This window comes from Polistes dominula, unplaced genomic scaffold (genome assembly GCF_049000335.1).
Source record: "Polistes dominula isolate Pdom_NZ unplaced genomic scaffold, Pdom_raw_medaka contig_74, whole genome shotgun sequence".
Taxonomy (NCBI): Eukaryota; Metazoa; Arthropoda; class Insecta; order Hymenoptera; family Vespidae; genus Polistes; species Polistes dominula.
Genome location: NW_028300953.1, coordinates 864,596 through 886,517, shown reverse-complemented (window position 1 = coordinate 886,517; position 21,922 = coordinate 864,596). Strand labels below are relative to the sequence as shown.

The following is a 21,922-nucleotide window of genomic DNA, read 5'->3' as shown; positions in this document are numbered from 1 at the left end:
AAATATAATATAATATAATGTAATATAATATAATGTAATTTTATATATTTAAATAACACGCATTGTTAAATATATATATATATATATATATATATATATATATATATATATATATATAATAATAATAATATAAAAATATTTGTATAAATTCTATTTAATAATAATAATAATAATAATTAATATTTCAAATATATTTATATACTGGTAAAATCGTTTACAGTTAGATACGTCGTTGATAATCAATAGAAAAGTATATTATATATAATATATCATATATGTACTCGTATATGTCGACAACAGAGAATTAATCGCATAAGTTTTTCCTTTTGTGTTCTGACAAAAGGGCCGATCAAAGTTCCATCGATGTCATAATAAAATATTCAGTCCATATTATTGGTACGCGTTCAACGGTTAAACGAGATTAATATATATAGACACACAACACACACACATATATATATTTCTGGATGCACATTGCATATATAGAAAGAAGACAACAAGAAAAGTATAGAAATGAAAATCACTATTTCTCTGTCATATGAAATAACATTGACTATACACACACATACATACACATGCATAATTTTCAATTTTTATAGATACATATCATATTTTATAAATATATGTGTATATAATGAATTAGTATGACTCTACAAAATGTATCTACTTTTTTGAAATAACATAACAAATGTAATAAAGAAAGAGGTGATAGAATTTTATTACATATATTCAACTTTTTATTTTTATTTTTATTTTGTGTGTGTGTGTGTGTGTGTGTGTCATTCAGTTCGATCTACCATCGACAATAAATCTTGAAGAAAACGTAACTCGATGTCTACGATCGAATATATGACTCTATTTACGATCAGGAATAGATGGATGAATGAAGAAGAGAAAGAAACAAGGACGAGAAGAAAAATAGAGAGGGACTATGTTAAAAATTGAATGTGTCAAATGTAACATTAAATTTTCTATAAGTATAAATGTTACATACATATATATATCAATAGAATTTTGTTATAATATATTTATGTACTTATTTTTCTCATTTGAAAGAAATATTAGATACAATAAAAATATGTTTTTGTTTTTACATATTTCTATATATGTATATATTAGTCTATAATAAATATTAATATATTTTATATATTTTATATATTTAAAAAAAATATTTTTTATATATTAAAAATGCTAAATATCAAATATACAAAATATTGTATGTACATTTATTGTATTATAATTATAATATTGTATTAATTTGCAATAATATATTATACATATTAAATATTAATATTTTATATATTATTTTTTATATTATACACAATATTTTATATTTATTTATATTTTATATATTTATATATTTAAAAACAAAAATTATTTTATATTTAAAATGCCAAATATCAAATATACAAAATATTATATTTACATTTGTTGTATTATAATTATAATATTGTATTAATTTGCAATAATATATTATATATATTAAATATTATTATTTTATTTATTATTTTTTATATTATATACAATATTTTATATTTATTTATATTTTATATATTTATATATTTAAAAACAAAAATTATTTTATATTTAAAATGCCAAATATCAAATATACAAAATATTATATTTACATTTGTTGTATTATAATTATAATATTGTATTAATTTGCAATAATATATTATATATATTAAATATTAATATTTTATATATTATTTTTTATATTATATACAATATTATATATTTATTTATATTTTATATATTTATATATATTTAAAACAAAAATTATTTTCACATGTAAAAAGCAAAATATCAAATATACAAAATATTATATTTATATTTACTCTATTATAATTATAATACTGTATTAATTTATATTAATATTAATTATACCTTATATTTGTTTTTTTCATAAATAAAAACTTTATCTATACGTATTCTTTTAATTCTTTCTCTTTTTCATCCTATTTCTTTTTATTTTTAAATTTCTTTTGATTATTTATACTATGTACTATATATATATATACATGAAAGAATTGATGATCATAAATAAATATCATTTACAATTTACAGTCGAAATTCTGCTTATTCAGAATAAATCTATTGTTGCACGCGTATGTACAAACGATTTCGATACTTGCGAGCTTTGTTCATCAAAGCGTATGCCTATTTACAGTTCGTATGTCGTGCAGTATGTGTGCATACTGCAGCATCCGTGCGGAAATTCATCCTACTTGGAAATTTACAGAGGATAGATACCGTGTTGACTTCTCCATGCGTTCGTTCACGTGCGTGAACTTACATATTACAAGATACGTTCTTCCAAGAAAATTAATATTAAAAAATATTTAATATACTTGAAATATACTCAAGACGAATATAAATAACATTTTAAACAATTATTATTTGTATTGTATAAATAAAAAATTAAAAATATTAATTTCTATTGAAAAATACGCAATTGAGTTCAAAATCATTTTTCCTAAACTTTCTGATTTTAATTTGAAGATTTTTGTTGACAAATTTCTATAGAATTTTATTACGTACACCTTGTATAATTCATTTGAAGATCATTTTTATTTATCCATTAGAAAATAGCTTATCTTAATCAATATGAATCATTATTAACGAAATAATAAAGTATCGATTTGATTTGTTTTAGTTGAAAACGGTTCTTCACAACTCTCTTTTCTATCTGTTGGAAACAGACATTTTTTATCAACGTCAAGTTGAAGGATTCATTAGTAAAGCTCCATGAATAGTAGGAATCCTCGAGGATCTTCTTCAAGAGTGATTAAGAAAGATAGTTAAGTTACAATGAAAGCCCGATCGATGATAATGTCGAGTTGCGATAGAAAGAATATTAGAGCTCGTTTATTCACGTGTCTCAATGTCAGCTGACAATTCCGATTGTTCCTCAAGATTGCAAATGATTTCTTTTTCTTTTTAATTTTATTTTTTTTTTCTATTCTAACAGTTGAATTAAACGTAACTTTAATTAGAATTAAATTAGAGTTTTGATCATTATTTTTTCTTCGTAATAATTCGATTAAGTTGGTCAATTGATTTGTTAGTTAATATTTTTGAAAATATACGTTTAACTGAATATTTCACACTTCTGTGCATGTGTATGACAATGAACTCCTCCTAAATGGCTGGATTGATTTTAATGAAATTTTGTGTGTGTCTTCAGGTGGATTCGAGAATGGTTTAGATTTACAATTTGGTCCAATTTGAATTGTTTATTTAATTAATTTTTTATTTATAAATTGTTATACGACAAGTTTATAGGTTGAAGTTTAGTCAATTGACTTATTAGTTAATATTTTTAAAAATTAGTATTACCAGTATATGTTTTAACTGAAAATAATAATATTATTATATTAATTAATATAAAATATTATTTTTTTATATATAATAACATAGTATTGTATTTGGAATTGACTAATAAACAACCATAATTCAATATTTTCTATATAAACAATACAATTTCCCTAAAAGCAATTATATTATTAACAATTTAAACTAAATACAACTCAATTAATATAAATTATTTTTACATTTAACATTGTAATTGTATTTGTAATTAAAAAAAATTGACATTTAAGAAAATAAATTAAATAACATATGATAAAAACGGGAGAATATTATTTGTTCGAACCTGTGGTGCTTTACTTGCGATTGACGACGATATCCACCCTGTATCGACCCAGCAACGCCCACCCCAAAGAACAACTCCCACCATGAACAACCAACCTATCTACTACTAGCAGCAATTCCTCCTACAATTTCATCCAAAAATCTAAAAACGCAATGCGACGCACCGCATACGGATTGATCCTCTCTCTTCTCAATAAAACTTTGATGGCTTTTTGAAAAGTTGTCTTTATAAACATCGTATAAGTCCTCTTGTTTTGCTTTATTTATCATTTATATCCTAAAAATTTGTTATTTCATAATATATATAAATTGAATTTTAATATTTTGAGAGAAAACCCATACATAAAATAAAAAATCCAATTTGTTGAGAAATACTGTGGAAAATCAAATAAATTATTTTAATTCTATACATAAAAATTGAATTATTTATACAAAGAAATATAATTATGTATTAGAATAAAAATTTAACCAAATTCTAACCTCAATTTTGTTATATAAAATAATATATAAAATTGTTATTATAAAATTAGATCTATTTTTATCAAAAATCATTTTAAATAATATAACAAATTATTTCTTTGTATAAAAATAAAAGAATATTATAAATAAATAAATAAATGTTATGTTATAAATAAATAAACAAATAAAATAAATTTTAATTCTATACATGAAAATTGAATAATTTATACAAAGAAACATAGTTATGTATTAGAATAAAAATTTAACAAAATTCTAACCTCAATTTTGTTATATAAAATAATATATGTAAATTGTTATTATAAAATTAGATCTATTTTTATCAAAAATCATTTTAAATAATATAACAAATTATTTCTTTGTATAAAAATAAGAGAATATTATAAATAAATAAATAAATGTTATGTTATAAATAAAGAAAAAAATTATATAATATTATTGTTGTTATTCAATACTTACAATCCCAAGTAAAAGTGAACATATTCTTATTGAATAAATAATTAATAAAGACTACTCCCCTCGCTTTGTAATGTAGAAGTTTTAACACAGAAAATACGCAGATACACATCGATCGTCTAAAACTCATTAATTATTGCAAAACAAAACGCATACTTTGACAAGAAAATAAAAGGAACTTTCACATATGACGGGAGTTTAAAGAAAACTTACCGCGAAAAAATCGCGCCAAATATGAAACGATGGCGCCGTCTGGTATCATTATTACGAACTTCTGCTAGGGATCTATACATACATTTAAATAATTATTAAAACAATATTAATTATAAAATCTATACATATAATATAATACAAATGTTACTATGATTATTTTCTTTCTATTTGTAATATAATAAATTAAAATTAATGACAAATAATAGAAATAAATGTATACTTACATGTGTCCAAATTTTAAACGTCACATTTTACTATTTGTTGGTACGATCCTTTTATTTGAATTTTTTCTTCCAGATACCTGTAAAAAATACAAAATAATTAGTAAAATAATATTAATTATAAACTATTGTACAAATTTTACAACATACATTATTCTTTCACTTGTTAATCATTAAAAATCGTTAAAAAGAAATAGGAAAAAAATGTATGCACACAACCAAAATGTAGACGCCATATTAAAACTACTACTTGATACAGAAATAAATCAAATGAAATCCTTTTATTTTAATTTTTGTTTTTTTTTTTTTAATAATCATATTTGTCTTCCATTTTTATTCTTATTATTATTATTATTATTATTAATTTAATTTCTTCCTTATCATTATTTGTCTATAAATATTCTGATTTTTTCATTCGATTATTTAATGTTTTTCTTTTTATTATCTTTACATACAAAAGTGATTCTAAACTTTCCCTTTTCACCAGATCTTTACAAATTGACAAAGCTGTATAAATGATTGACTCACAGCTGTAAAAATCAAGGAAGAAAGCATGTTTGGCGCTGAGTGTCAACTATCGTGTATTTTAACAGTAAATAGAAAGTAAATATATTCATTTGAAACATTGTTCTTTGTTTTGTTAAACTTTCTTTAACTGTGATACAATTTTTAAATAATCAATATCATTTATCTGTTTAAAAAAATATATACTCTAATAGTTTGATCATCTTTAACATCAAAAACAACAACAACAACAAGAATAATTTTAAAAAGACACATTATGTTTCATTTTAATTGTGACAAAAAGTGTAAGTTGTTGATATTGTGAAGATATATTTATAGTGTATTGCAACATGAAATTTATTGAGTGAAAGTAAAAGATAAAATAAAAAATAAGATAATCTCTGATGAATTTCTCTGAAGATTGAATGTTATCAATCATTAAGTTTCATTACTGCAATCCAAACGGGTTTCCAAAATAATTCCCGTTTACGTTACGTGTACAAAAATGGAAACTGAAGAATATGATAACCCTAAGGAAATAAAAGCAACATTAGAAACATATAAAAAATTAGCTAATGATTTTTCTAACCATGACACTATCTTAAAGGTAAGAAACAAATGTAATATTATTATTTTTATCTGTTAGATGGACCAGAAAAAATAATGTCACTTTCTAACCTTAAATTGAAATGAATAAATGTCTAATAAATTTACATTTATAATCAATAACATAATCAATCTTGTTATCAACAACCTTTCTTTATCTAATATGCACATTTTTAATATCAATTTGATAAGAATTAATCGATTATTGATAAAAAAATATACAAAATTTGACATTTGTAAAAATGACATTTCTTTCCAGTTCACCTAATATAAATTTAATACATAAATACAATGTTATTAAATATTTTGATAATTACAGGATAAAACAGTCTTGTCCTATGTAGCATATATTCTTGAAGTACCTTATTTAGATATTATCAATCTCTCATTAGACATATTAGAATTGTTTATTAAAAATACTGATAATTATGTACACATAACCTCAACCTTTGGAATAAGGGAAGCCTTAGACGCAGTTGTCAACAGATTTTTATTGAGTGAACCAGAAATATCTAAAAGAGCACAGCATTTAAAAGATAATATTGAACGTATGAAACCACCAATATATAATTTACGCAGTAGGTGCAGAATTATTGAAAGAAAGAAATTAAAAACTCATGTAATTGTATTACATGTACAAGGCTTATTACCGGTAAGTTCTTTCTTTCATTCTTCTTAATAAAAATTATGTTACAATTAATGATTCTAATGATTAATATGTTCAACAGGAAACTAGATCTGAACTTGAATCAACGTTGATCAAAGTTGAGGGATTGATATCTCTTGTGATAGATGTGGAACATCAACGTGTTACCATGCGTACATTGAACAATGTTACTGCTAAACATATTGCTGATGTTATACAAGAACGTTTAGAAAATATGGAAGCATGGCTAGTTACTAAAAATAAATTCAATCAAGAATTTCTAGTTAGATTGGTAATTTGATTAATTATTAATTAATTATTAAATGAAATTCTGTTATTAACCTTTGCTTACCAAAAGACTCAGACCTGTTTTTGCAACTTCAGTCATTTTTCTCAATTGTTCATCAAGTTTGGATAATTTTTTAAACATATTTAAATTTAATTTAAAGCTATAAAATCTATATAGTCTTTTTAAGTAAGTATTAAAGTAGTCTCAAAAAAATGTTGAAGTAAATCTATGCAATAGTTAATTTTTTATAATAATTTTTCTCGCCCAGGTCCATTGGACCCAGGTGTGGTAAGCGTGTTACTCCAGGAAGGGTGGTAAACAAAGATTAATGAAAATTCTTTGTTTCAGACTCATAAAGAAGATACAGATGACATTGAAAACATGCCGGAATACTTACCAGAGGAAGAAGAACAAGAAGATGAGAAAGAAGGAGTCGTATCTTTGTTTAGTGGTTTAAGACAAAGTGCATCATCTTTATACAAATCTACGACAGAATTTCTTCATAATTCATTTTATTGGTAAATCCCAATTAATCGATTAGAATTCATTCTTCTAATTATGCAATGTTCTTTTTTTAAATAAGAACATATTAATCAATGAATCATTTTCATTTAAAAGACTTTTTAAATCAATAGTTATTTTATTTATTATATTAATATCCTAAATAATTATCATCATGGATGTACCTTTTTTTTTGTCTTTTTTTAAAACTAGTTTTTGTTTTCTTAATAAAAGGTATAAGACACGTTACAGAAAATAATTGTATAAGAGTAACGAATAATCTCATGCATGTACCTCTATTTACCAAAGTTCATATTTGAACTACAATGTATATAATAATAATAATAATAATAATAATAATAATAACACGAAGTATCTCGAATGTTTCTTAAAAATGAAAATGAAATAAGAAAACATGTGTGCTATTGTAAGTTATATGTGATCAAAGACCATTGAATCTTTTAAGCATTTACAGTTAGTTACTTATTTATGCAGCATATGACTTCTTCTTCTTCTTCTTCTTTAATATACATTATACATTAGTGCGTTATAATTATTATTGATTTTAATTGGACAATTAGAAACATAAATCTCATTTTTATGTTTTAAAATGCCTATATATGTATCTCTGTTAAACATGTTATCCAAATAATTCTTAAGAAAGTGGATATATTATGAATAATACAAAAAAAAACCCAAAATGTGTTATTTAAAATAAAATATTAACGATACATTGTTCGATAATTAATATATTCTCTACTTTGTTTCTTTTTTCTTTTTGTTTTTTAAATTCAAAATATTCTAAATGTCCCTTTGGGTATAAACTGAGACAACAACCAATCATTATTTAACAGAATAAATTAATTGTTTAACCCTTAAAGTGCACATGAGATGTTTGATACCCCAATGTCAAATTGATTTCTCAAAAATGGTGCTGAATTTGAAAAAATGGGTTTATTTGTTGCCATCTAGTGTTAATTCAGATAAAACCTATTCTATTTGAAAAAAGATGTATCAAAGTACTTTGACAAAAATTGCGAGGTCTAAATATTAAATAGCAGCTTCAGGAGACTAGTTCAAACAAACGTTGGGGGTGTCAAACACCCACAGTGGTGCACTTTAAGGGTTAATTCAAACACGTTGGGGGTGTCAAATACCCACAGTGGTGCATTTTAACTAATTTTTACCAAGTGTGTGCACTTTAAGGGTTAATTCAAACACGTTGGGGGTATCAAACACCCACAGTGGTGCACTTTAACTAACTTTTACCAAGTGTATGCACTTTAAGGTTTCATTCAAACTATTTATTTTGAAAAATACTCATTGCAATATTCTAAGCTAATATATTTATGGGGTAGTATTTATACCATAATTTAAATATCCAAATAAATGTTTAATATTAAATAAAATAAATAATATTAATTAAAATCAAATAGAAATAAGTCAAATGTATTTTTAGGCCGTAATTAATGAAGTTTATTATACATAACATGAAATTTGTCGTCTGTAGCATTTCTCCTATTATCAAAGAATAATAGACTTTAATCAATTAGCTGCTAATACATGGAAAGGTATAATATACACAATTACATGTATATGTAGCTATCAGCATAAATATGTTGAATACAACATATGTATATATAATTATAGAAATGAATACCTCTACACACTGTATAAATCACTAATCACTTCGTTCGTTTGTTTGTATTTGTTTGTTTGTTTTTTTACACCTTCTTTACACAAGTGAGGAGCACATCAATACATTTTGCATATAATCTTAAAATTATTATTATTATTATTATTATTATTATTATTTTGTAAATCTACATTGTATTGTCCATTATTTACAGACATATATTATATAGTAATAATAATTGTCATTAAGGCAATCTGAGTTTCAAAGCAGGTACAATAGATGTGAATGCGAAATATTTTACGTTGTAAAATATACAGTTAACTTTTTCTTTTTTTTTTTTTTTTTTATCTAACTCTCTTTATTCCTCTCTCTCTCTCTTTTTATTTATTTATTTATTTTACAGTCAAACGTGTATATAAGAGAGCTGCCTAATAGTTTTCATTGCTTGTAATTTGACTGAATTGAGTATATCGTCAGAATACAATTAAATTGCTATCGTCCATAAGTTTATTCTCTTTTTTTATTTTTTTATTTTATTTTTCAAACTCAGATTATGACTTTTTATAATATTTTATATATATATATATATATAAAATGATTGATTGTTTTTAACCCTTAAAGTGCACACACTTGGTAAAAGTTAGTTAAAGTGCACTGTGGGTGTTTGACACCCCCAGCGTGTTTCATACGCGTCTCCTGAAGCTACTATTTAACACGTTGGCTACCGTGGGGGCCACCGGTGACCGGCTACAGTCGTCGTGGGGACCACCAGTGACCGGCTACAGTCGTCGTGGGGACCACCAGTGACCGGCTATAGTCGTCGTGGGGACCACCAGTGACCGGCTATAGTCGTCGTGGGGACCACCAGTGACCGGCTATAGTCGTCGTGGGGGCCACCACTGACCGGCTATAGTCGTCGTGGGGACCACCAGTGACCGGCGACGCATAATGAAAAATTCATGTTGGCGCTTTGAGCAAGTCACGTAAAATTCGCGTGGCAGCCAACGTGTTAATATTTAAACCTCGCAATTTTGTTAAAAGTACTTTGATACATCTTTTTTAAAATAGAATAGGTTTTATATCTGAATTAACACTAGATGGCGCAACAAATAAACCCATTTTTCGTTGGAATTCAGTACAATATTCGAGAGATCATAAATTTGTTTGGGGGTGACAAACACCCCATGTGTACACTTTAAGGGTTAAAATGGTAAAGCTAGTCTAAAAAATGATGAACTTTCATTGTTATATTTTTCGCGCTAATTATGATAATGATAAATGATGATGTGACTACGATGATCATTTAACGAACTAAAAAAAAATTAGGAAAAAAAAACAAAAATAATTTGATGAATTATTTGATCTGCTTTGGAAAACAGAATGAGTATAAACAATTAAGTACAATGTATGTATGTATGTAATGTGTGTATATGTGTATTTAGTATTCAATATGTCACCTGCGCGCTATTATCTTTAAATGACAATTGTACATATATATATATAATATATATATATATTGCTTTTTTTATTATTCAGCTCTTATTTATTCTCTCTTTTTATTATATTCAGCTTGTATTTTTTTTTTTTAATTTAAATTTAATTCTTAATATTGGTGTTTTCTTTTAACTTTAGAATTTTACGTAATAACGTATATTTAAATCCTCGATTATCCAAAACAACTGTAAAAGATTTATTTCCTTTTCCAAATCTTATTTTTTTTTTTTTCGTTTTTTTTCAGATAATCGAATTCAATGACAAAATTCAATTTTGTCAATCATTATTATAAAAAAAAAAAATTATTATTATTATATGTGTATATATATATATATACACTAATTAATTAATCCTAAATTAGGAATAATGTATTATTATTATTATTATTATAAGTTCATTTAAATTCATTTATTACATTTGAAATTGAATATTTCGAATGATCAAAATTCTATTAGATGCCATACTATGTTTCAAGAATTATTTTGAAAGACTATACTTTATATATATATATATATTTATATAATAAATATATATGTATTACGTATTAAACGTAGCAACTATATTCTTTTTCGAATTTATATAAATTGACGCGTTTCATTACAAATGGCCATCGATATTATTTTCTTATTATGTTGCCATATTTAAATTATCTCTAATTATTATTATTATTGTTGTTGTTATTTGAAATATTTTCCTTCATCATCGTTTTTTATTCGTGAAAAATACTTTCATTAATCTGTCTTTTGTCTTTTATTTATTTATTTTTTTTTGGTTTATATAAAAAGCCAAACAACACATCTCTTTTTCTTGCACCTATGCAAAAAAATATTTTTTTTTTCAAACGCACTATTATTTTTTCATTTGATCTAATTTTTATTTATTTTATTTTTTTTTTTTTTTTCATTTGCCATATGCCGCTATTATTTTTTGTAATAATGAAAAAGAATTGTGATATATGTTAATTGTTCTCTAAATATTTTTATACAAAATAAATTCATTAAACCGATGCAGCATCCATATACGAATGATTATACTGGAATGATTTCAATTTGTTAATGCACTCAGATATTTGTACAGGATATTATTATTATCCAAAGTCTTATCGCATATTGTACCATTTACTGATTTTACGATTTACCAAAAACAACAATGTTTAAACAATGTTTGTTTGATATAGCTCAAGGGGGTCGGCAACCTTTTCAGTTGGAAGAGTCAAAAATTACAATTTACAAAATTTCACTGTTTTTCAAGAGAGCCACCAAATTTTGTCTTGCCAACAATAAATAGTACTCGCATAAATAAAGTTTTTTTGATTAAAAATAAAAAACTAAAGAATAAACTAAAGGAACTAAAGAGTCGCAGCATTACACCCAAGAGCCGCATGTGGCTCGCGAGCCGCAGCATTACATCCAAGAGCCGCATGTGGCTCGCGAGCCGCAGCATTACATCCAAGAGCCGCATGTGGCTCGCGAGCCGCAGCATTACATCCAAGAGCCGCATGTGGCTCGCGAGCCGCAGCATCACATCCAAGAGCCGCATGTGGCTCGCGAGCCGCAGCATCACATTCAGAGCCGCATGTGGCTCGCGAGCCGCAACATCACATTCAGAGCCGCATGTGGCTCGCGAGCCGCAGATTGCCGACCCCTGGTATAGTTTAAAAAGAAATTATTTTTATAATACATATCGGTTGAAAATTGACATTATAAAATAATTTCCCATATCGCTGTTGTTCACAAAGGTACAATCATCTTTAAACATTACATAAACACAAAGGAACTATAAACAAAAAAAAGAATAATAATAATAATAATAAAGGAAAATGAGATGCCTTTTTTTTATGGAACAAAATGAATTGACAATCGATTTGCAAGAAAAAAATAAAAAAAAAAATAATACAATTGTTAACGTGTTCAAATCAATGCACAAATGAATACATTTCTACATATATGATCATAGTCCACAAAGGAAATGCGTCAAATATATATGTATATATATATATATTACATTATTATTATTATAAACAAATACACATAGCTTTGATGAGTTATTATTCATTATATTGTACAAAATGAATTGAACCAGTTAAACTTGCTAACTTAATATGTTTGTTTGTTTGTTTTTTTATTATTATTATAAAATTTAGCAAATCTATAGTAAAATTTAATAAAAAAAATTTCAAATTACTGTCCCTGTGATAGATCATTTTTCTATTTTTCTTTATATATGTATATAGTTTGTTGTTATCATTGTATTTTCAATAAGATTAATTCTTATTTTTTGTTTTGTTTTTTTCTATCTTTCTTTCTTTCTTTCTTTCGTATGATCTATAGATACATACATACATATATCTAAAGATTTACGATTGATTTTTGTAATTTAACTTAGAAATTATGCATGGCGGATACAATCTAAGAAATACCCTGAAATAGACAAGCATCTGCAATCATAGAGATATTACAGATAGAGGAAACAAACCATAGACGGCGGTTGTGTAAATGGAAATGTCTCTCTGCATGAATTATAGCAGCAAAAAACGAAAGGTTAATGTTGTCTCTCTCTCTCTCTCTTTCTCTCTCTCTCTCTAACTCATGCGGTACACAAAAGACTGGCAAGTTAGAGAAAGAGACAACATCAATCTCCTATCTTCTATCTCTTTTTATTTCGCCGACAGGTTTTAATGCTGGCTTGTTTGTTTGCTCTATGTGTAGCATCTCTATGATCTGCAATACGTACGTAAATATTATTAATAAGCTGTACAAAATAAGAATACATGAAATAATGATTACTTAAATAATGATTCAATATATTGCAGGTGACATTTTAATATTAGAAAATCATTTTTAAATAAAATTTAAAAATGATACTAATAATAATACGACGAACTAAACGTTACTTTTCAACCTCATTATATTAGTATTGTTTGGTTGAGATGCAATAGTAATCTCACTGACTTCATCTGTTTCCGATTGACTCGAAGAATCCGTACCATCATGTATTCCTTTTCTCTGAATAATAATTCAATATATTATATTATAAATATAATAAAAAAAAAAGAATATTTGAAATTAGTTAAAAACCCTTTGCACTCGAATGGCGCCGAATCAGCGCCCGATGGTTGATTTCAAGTCTTTTGTTATTCTATATCTGCTTATTATTTATGATATTTGATAAGTGCAAAGGGTTAATAATGTAAAATATAGTTTCTCAATGAATGTGTGATAATAAATACAAATTATACCTTTTGTGAATGATGAATATTACGAAGGACCCTTTGAACATCGGGATTACTTTCTAATGTAGAGGATTGACTGGACGGAGGGTGTGAATATTCTGAAGTATTCTCCTCGTCAGAGGCCAATACTCCTTCTATTCTAAGGGTTGCTTGCTTAAATCTTCTTAATCTAGAGCCTGGCCCAATTGGCCTTCTTGCAATACTACAAATATGCAAAAACACATATTTGTATTATTAACTTTTGAGATGTCACATATTACAACATAAGCACAACAACACATATTTGCCTTTTATCATCTAAAAAAATATATATAATTGACTTGAAAATAATTAAATTAAATATATATATACCTTCTACGTCTAAGAGAAAAATTATAACTATAATTAGGGTCTTCTCCTTCTTCGTCTGACCAACTTTCGTCACAAGCATCATCCTCGTGATTGCATAGAGTATTTACAAATTCCGAACATGATCTCATTCTATTCTCTGATTGTTCCTGTGATATATTTAATGTACTAGCAACAGAACAATAGTTCACTGGCAGTTTTGTAGTCTCGTCTTTACCTCTACTAAAAAATACAAAAACCAAACATTCATATATAATAAATGAAATTAAAAATGAATACTTAAACACAACCCCACCATGTCACCGAGCTGGCTACACTCAACAGATGATGTAGTAATAATAAATGTGATTAAAATGTACCTGTGTGATTTAATTACTTCATCACAATTCCCATTATCTATGGGAGAAATAAGACGATTAGCATTTATAATTTCTGTCACTTTTCTTCCAAGAGTCTCAAGATTATCATCGTCACTGCAATCTGCCAATCGTTCGTTTCCATTCGTATTATTATCTTGCTCATGATCTGGACTAGAACAAGAACTTGACTGCATTTTACAATGAGTTTCACGTAATATTGGATTTCCATTGAAATATTCTATAGTATTTTCAACCATTGACTTTTTATCGATACCATCGATTGAACATTTTTCTGTAGTATCAATTGAATCTTTAATTGAATCCATTAAATTTCCACTTATATCCGTCATATCTGTTTGAGTCTGATTATCAACGAGTCTTGCCACTATTTCATTACTCTAAAATAAATTGATACACACCTTCACTAATCCTATATTATGATACTTTCTTTCTATATATTTTTTTTTTTTTGGTTTTCAAATATAATAAAATTATTTAGACAGGTTAGACATGTTTTGATGATACATTTATATAATCAAAATATTATAATATAAAAATATATTATATATATAATAATATAAATGAAATTATTAAAATGTTTACCTTTCTTTCACGAAGAGGACTGGACTTAGGACTACAACTGGCTCCACAACCAGACCCAACCCTTCTGTGTCTATATTTCCATTGTTTAAAATTATTAATATTCGATGCTAGTACAGTTTCTGGTTGGTTGGCTTCATTCAACTGTGTAAGAGTAGTTACTTTAGGAGGACTTAATGGATAATCGACAGGAGATGTTGGTGTTGTAGTAGTCGATGAAGTTGAAAATTGTATCGTTGGATTTCTTCTACGATATAATCTTTCTTGTGCTTTCAAAAGTGGATGTACTATACGTTTCTTGCATTGTTTATATCCTGACTGCTGTTCTCTTCTATAAATATATAATATAAACAAGAAGATACAAAGTGTTTGAATAATTTAATGTTAATTGTTTTTAAGTATAATGATTGTTAATATATCTCACTTTATTACGTCTCGTTCACGCTGTTCCAATTGTAATAATACAGCGCTTAGTTCTAAATAAAGATTATTAGTACGTTCGAGTTTACGTTCATAATGTTCTCTTATATCTTGAGCATGCCTTAATTCATCTTCTCTTCGTCTAATTAAATCAGCTTCAAATCTAGGACTACTTGAGCTATTCGATTGCATTTGTTTCATATGAACTCTTATTTCTTTTTTCCAAGATAGCTACACATTATAAAAAAAAAACAATTAATATATATATACTTTAATTAATTAATATTATATTAAATAAGATGTTTATTTTATTTACTTGAGTTTTAAAATAATCATCAGCTTTTGTACAAAGCACTTCTACAGCTGCAATTCCAAGATGAATTTCAATATGTTTGAAGGAAGGTCTATTACGAGGTTTAGCTGCCCAACATTGTTTAACTAATAATCTATATCCTTCAGGACAACTTGCTGGAATAGGTAAATGAAGAGAGTTGTTTCCTACACCCCAAATTATAGCCGATGAATCAACATCTTTGTAAGGTACTTCTCCGCTTAATAATTCCCAAAGTACAACGCCATATGACCATATATCAACCTTTTCAGAACAAGGTTCATTTCTAATTATTTCTGGAGCCATCCATGCAACAGTACCAGCAAAACTCATTCTGGTACTAATTTCATTCCATTCTCTGCTTGTTCCAAAATCACTTATTTTCACTACTTCACCATGACCAATTAAAACACTATAAATAATATTTTATTAATAAAAATATATATAAGGTTACAATGTTAACACGTTCCATGTGCCAAGCTACGTTTTATTTGACTTGTGTCATTCAGGCCATTTAATTTTGTTTGAACAAAATCAACCATTACATGTAATCATTAATTATTGTTAATATAACAATTATAAACAAACTTATGTGTTTTATTCTATACTGCATTTTGTATAATGCATCAATATTTTAATAACACTTAGCCGACCGATCGGGGAGATCTCCCATATTGATTTTAGCACACAACACGTTTCTTTTTCTTTTTTAATTAATTTACATAGTTTGTCTTAATTTATGATGTTAAAATTATTAACCGAATATCAGTCCACGTCACTTGCGAAACCCCTCCATGGTGGAAACCGTACAGTTCGCTACAGCGCGTGTGATCGGCTAAGTGTTAATAGAAATATTCTTTTACAGAATTCAATTTGTTATAAACATATATTATCAACGCATTAAATAAACCATTGGTGATGGTACACGTGGCATGGAACGTGTTAAATGAATTGAATATTAAAATATTACTTTGGACTTTTGAGATCTCGATGAATAATTTTATGTGCATGAAGATAAGCCATCCCTGCTGCAATTTGTTTCGACCAAGATACTAATCTTGAAGGAGGGACTGGTTCCCCATCCCTTAATAAATCGTATAAAGGTCCATATGGGCAATACTCCATAATTATACAATAGCATGGTGCTTGTGTACACACTCCCCTATCAAATTTTAATATAAAAAGATATTAAAAGATTGCAATTATTACACATGATACAAAGTATTGTTATTTAATGAATAAACTTACTTAAATTGTACTATATTCGGATGATTTAATTTTCGTAAATGCCGTATATCAGTCTCACGTGGTTCCCTTACTTTCTTAACAGCTACTACCTCTTTGTTCAATTTTCCACTAAAAACTGCACCCTGAGCTCCAGAACCCAACCATTTGAGTTCACTAATTGATTCAAATGGTATTTCCCAATCATCAGCTAGAAAAACAAACCACAACATTTAATTTATATAATGATAAAGAATTAATTATAATATATTCTATATATATATAAAAAGAAAAGTGTTACATAAACATAGGTCATTTAATTAAAACTTCATTAAAATATTATGACACAAGTTGTCTTGTTAAAAATCAAATAATACACACTTTGGTGTCCTTTTATTTTTTCATTAACAGCAGCCTTCGATAGCATAGTCCAAACAGGTCGCATACATCCTAAGATTCCTTCGACCCAGCTTGATCTTTGAGCATCTAAAGAAACTGATCCTGAAGTACATTTCGTTGGAAATTCACTGCTATTACTGTTGCTATCCAAATTCGTTTGATTACTGTCGTTTATTTGTATTTTTGTGTCGTTTATGATTGGACCTCCTGCGATTCCGCTTAGTTGACCCAACTCTTCTTGAATACATAGCATGCTAAAGAAAAGACATATAAACATAAAAAAACAATTAATAATCACATCAGTATAAAATATTATTATTCAAAACACGTTTACTAAATAAGAAATGAGATATATCTCTCTCTCTCTCTCTATTGTATTTTCAATCAATGAAAAATAAATTCTAACAGAAAATGCACAGCATGAGAGAATTTCTAGGAATACAATGTTGTTTTTTTTTTTCAGAGATTGTTAAAAGTTGTACATACCATCATTATCTTACACATACTCGTTTACGCACGTCACGTTTATCATGACGTCGTCATACAAATCGCGTGCACGTACTCTTGTTGTGTACTACTCAGGCACGAGACACTCTTTCTCTCTCTCTCTCTCTCTTTCTTATATACGCAATAATAATCATTAAATAATACCACACATTATGTGTGTATATAACAAAACAATTCAATCACACATATATTAAATTAATTTGAATAAAAAAAAAAAGTGTCTGATGAAATACAGAAAGAAAATAAACAACAAATAACTATCGACGAACTTTATTGACATAGCAAACGATACGATAGGGATTTTTTGAAGTGTCTTATCTGAGATGTTACCGTGTTTTGTAGTACGTGTAGGTTAATTTGTAGAAACGTGTATAAAGACGTCACATTTCATTTTTATTCGATAAATTGAGAATTAATATCCCATTGTTCGATGCACATTTTGATATATGTTAATTGTCAAAAAACATTGAATTGATTGATTTTTCAAGCACGTACTCAAAATACTGTCTGTCAAAATTTTATTATCAAGCTCACCTCTTTGTATCAACGTTCTTAGGTACATCAGCGGAGGTTACTACGTCAGGCTGTACTTGCACTTTCTTGGAAAAAAATCTCGCGATACCCATCGTGTTTTTATTCGTGATAAGTGCATCAATAAAGAAAATAACCTATATTTTATTTGTACTTATTTCAATATGAAAAATAACACCTTGCGACGATCCTGTCTCTTCACGCACTTGACGAAAGGAATTTATAGATACGGACGAGATAATATGTAAGAAATACACTGTATATATAAGATTAACGCCATATACATACAAACACGACAAATCGTGAAATATAATAACATAATTTACCGATAGAGGGCTAACATTCATTATCTATCTCTCTCTGTTACATATCACATAATTATAGTTTGATTTACAATGAATCACGTGACACCGTGTTTATTAGATTTGTGGCGCGAAAATTTGAAATGCAATTAATTTGATTTACTAAGTATACCAATATTTATCTTTATTTTGAAAATAATATTTAATGTTATAGAAATAGGATATATATGTTTTAGATAATATTAATTATAAAAAAAAAGAAAAGAAATAATACATACAGAATCTATCTCTCTCTGTTACATAATATACGTACACATAATTAAAGTTTATTAGATTTGTGGCGCGAAAATTTGAATTGTAATTAATTTGATTTACAAAATATACCAATATTTATCTTAATATTAAATGTTATAGAAATATAGGATATATATGTTTTAGATAATATTAATTATAAAAAAAGAAAAGGAATAATATATACAGAATTATATTAAATTTATCCTATTTATTACAATTTTCAAAATAATAAATAATATTAAAAGAAATAATAAAGTATTCTTTATGAAATAATCTTGTCAATTATTTTATTCATTTTAAAACTTGAATTTATATTTCTCACCTATTTGTAAATATGTGTGTCTCTGGATGAGAAGTGGATAAGATGACTTGGCTCACTTCGGATGAAGTGACCGGTTCCTGAGACCCAAGATTTAACATCCCAGGTTGAGGTAATTTCTCGGTTTCAGCAGGAGTATGCATTGTCTACGAGTTTTAATTCTAATCCTGAAAAATAATTACAACATTCTAATTAATGGAAAACATTGAAAACAATTTAAATGTATGATTGATATTCCTTTAAACTTATCTTTTGATATTTACAATTATTACAATTTTTCTTTGCAATTATATTTTGTATACATTCACAATTTTGATAAAAATAACATAATTTATATAAATATTTGTGAAATGACATTTATACACTTTTTAGATAAAAATTCCAATAATTATTTCAATTAAATGAATATAATTTATCTAAATTTATGTAGAATTTTGATTCTTTGCAATTATATTATGTACATAGTCATAATTTTGATTAAAAAAAACAATAATTTATATAAATATTTTTGAAAATACATTTATACAGATTTTAGATCAAAATTCAAATAATTATTTGAATTAAATGAATACAATTTATCTAAATTTATGTAGAATTTTGATATATATACAATTATTGTTATTTTGTTTATAAATGTAAATTAATAATTGTTATTTTAAATGCATCTACATATTAAAAATATTCGTCTATTTTTCGCAATAATAAATTGTAATAATGAAAACATGTTTTTATTATCAAAGAACATAATGTGCATTCAACATCCCATGCATTGAAATCACTCGATAAGGCCGGTGATCGCAATGCGAAGCTTACTCGTTAAATTTAACTTCATCAAACCCAACCCTAAAACCTTCTTTCCATTATTACACTATATATATATAAAAAAAACCCTCATCATCTTTTTTTTTTAATCATTAATCGTCAATTTAATTTTACGATTGGGCCAGGTGATATAAAAAGAAATAAATGACTACTTATAAGTGTTATCATTAAAAATTGAAAATCATAAAAGTATTGTCAACCCTTAAAAAATTATCCTTTGTTGTGTATTGAACGTCAGCCATTTTAAAATAGTCTTGAATTTCGATCTATCGATCCTTCAATCGATTATCAACAGAAAATCACTGTAAACTCCGATATTTCAAATTAATATCTGTAAATTAAATGAAAGAATGATTATTATCAAATTGAATTGTAAAAAAGTTGAATTTAAAAAAAAAAAAACCAATATGACAACAACAATACAAACAAACTGGAAATTGTGTGTGTGTGTGTTAAATATTTAAATAGTTCTCTAATACATAACAAGAAAAAGTAAAAAAAAAAATAAAAAGATACATAATTATTCGGATAAGATAAAAATTCAAATATCTACAAAAATGTAAAAAAAATAAAATAAAATAAAATAAAATAAAATAAAATTTGTTCGGGAAAGGTTGAACGCGTAACCTGGTCAAGGTACATTCGAAGAATGAAAAACATTGGCATCGCATGGCATCGACCCCTTCCGAGTACCGAACGACTTACGATGGACGAATCAGCGGTCTCGTGGGAGGGCAAAAAAACAAGTCAAGAAATAAGGGGGAGAGAGAGAGAGAGAGAAAAGAAAAAAAAAGAAAAAGAAAAAGAAGAAAGAAAGGGGAACGCGTTGTTGAGGGAGTGAGAGCGCAAGCGGGTACGCGCGCGCAAGTGTGGTGTTCTATCTGTGCGTGTGACGGGGACGCTTGCTTTATCGATTCGACGACGAGTTTAATGCCCAATCCATCCCTTTCTTTTTTTTTTTTTTAACTCTCTCTTTGTCTCTCTCTCTCTCTCACTCTCTCTCTCTCTCTCTATCTATCTCTATCTTTTTATTATTTATTTTTTTTAAATATTATTCCTTACCTGTACAGCAGACATCACTTCTTGTCGAGATGATAATAATAATATTTCTTGAATCATTTTATGGATCGCTTTTTTATCAACGTCCCAATGACAGACGTTGTTTTTGCGATCCATTACGATTTATGTTAGGATCCTTTGGCAGCAACAGCAACAGCAGCAGACATTCGTTGTCCTGTTTTTTTTTTTCCCTTTGTATCCTTGTCCCTTGTTTCTTCGACAAATTTATCTACTTCTTTCTAACCTTCGTAATAATATTATACAAATAACGCACTTATCTTCGAATATATAAACTTCTTCTTCATTCTGAATTAACACTAATCACACACAATCATAATCATTAACTTTGATTGAACTAATAGAATTATTATTATTTCTGTTGACAGTCATTAAAGACACGCGCCATGAAAATCTCGACGCTACGAGGACGAAGCGCGACGCATACGCGTCCAACCAGTACTGAACAAAATGGCGCGAT

General features: G+C 26.7%; 2 protein-coding genes across 7 annotated transcripts; one reads left to right on the top strand and one right to left on the bottom strand.

The window, feature by feature from the left end:
- Positions 1–1,914: 1,914 nt before the first annotated feature.
- On the bottom strand, positions 1,915–21,894 carry wnd (Mitogen-activated protein kinase kinase kinase 13 wallenda). Of its 6 annotated transcripts, XR_016176566.1 has the most exons (17): positions 21,448–21,894; positions 19,567–19,730; positions 17,593–17,864; positions 17,236–17,422; positions 16,958–17,149; positions 15,973–16,399; positions 15,661–15,887; positions 15,240–15,567; positions 14,637–15,034; positions 14,281–14,499; positions 13,936–14,131; positions 5,025–5,101; positions 4,801–4,872; positions 4,591–4,706; positions 3,997–4,028; positions 3,656–3,931; positions 1,915–3,354 (listed from the first exon to the last, which is right to left on the bottom strand). XR_016176566.1 is itself a non-coding variant. In XM_089172465.1 (12 exons), the coding sequence occupies exons 2-12, from the start codon at positions 19,704–19,706 to the stop codon at positions 13,580–13,582; spliced, it is 2,706 nt and encodes a 901-aa protein (XP_089028591.1). In that variant the 5' UTR covers positions 19,707–19,730; positions 21,448–21,894; the 3' UTR covers positions 11,446–13,579. The 6 variants fall into 6 exon arrangements, 4 of the variants coding, with proteins under 4 accessions (XP_089028591.1, XP_015187083.2, XP_089028590.1 ...); XR_016176565.1 differs by lacking the exon at positions 3,997–4,028 and having other exon boundaries at positions 1,916–3,354; XM_089172465.1 differs by lacking the exons at positions 1,915–3,354; positions 3,656–3,931; positions 3,997–4,028; ... (1 more) ...; positions 4,801–4,872; positions 5,025–5,101 and adding an exon at positions 11,446–13,702 and having other exon boundaries at positions 14,281–14,496.
- Positions 5,330–13,174, top strand: LOC107072040 (armadillo repeat-containing protein 1). The gene is made up of 5 exons (XM_015331622.2): positions 5,330–5,624; positions 5,741–6,132; positions 6,451–6,783; positions 6,860–7,069; positions 7,415–13,174. Exons 2-5 carry the CDS (start codon positions 6,031–6,033, stop codon positions 7,586–7,588), a joined length of 819 nt encoding a protein of 272 aa, XP_015187108.1. The 5' UTR covers positions 5,330–5,624; positions 5,741–6,030; the 3' UTR covers positions 7,589–13,174.
- Positions 21,895–21,922: the final 28 nt, after the last annotated feature.

Excerpts from the sequence above, each read along its gene's own strand:
- wnd (XM_015331597.2), bottom strand. The coding sequence starts at position 19,706 with ATGCATACTCCTGCTGAAACCGAGAAATTACCTCAACCTGGGATGTTA. Across the intron at positions 17,150-17,235 it reads CCGAATATAGTACAATTTAA|GGGAGTGTGTACACAAGCAC; the intron begins GTAAGTTTATTC and ends AAAATTTGATAG. Across the intron at positions 15,568-15,660 it reads CGTGAACGAGACGTAATAAA|AAGAGAACAGCAGTCAGGAT; the intron begins GTGAGATATATT and ends ATATATTTATAG.
- LOC107072040 (XM_015331622.2), top strand. The coding sequence starts at position 6,031 with ATGGAAACTGAAGAATATGATAACCCTAAGGAAATAAAAGCAACATTA. Across the intron at positions 6,133-6,450 it reads ACCATGACACTATCTTAAAG|GATAAAACAGTCTTGTCCTA; the intron begins GTAAGAAACAAA and ends TGATAATTACAG. Across the intron at positions 6,784-6,859 it reads ATGTACAAGGCTTATTACCG|GAAACTAGATCTGAACTTGA; the intron begins GTAAGTTCTTTC and ends TATGTTCAACAG.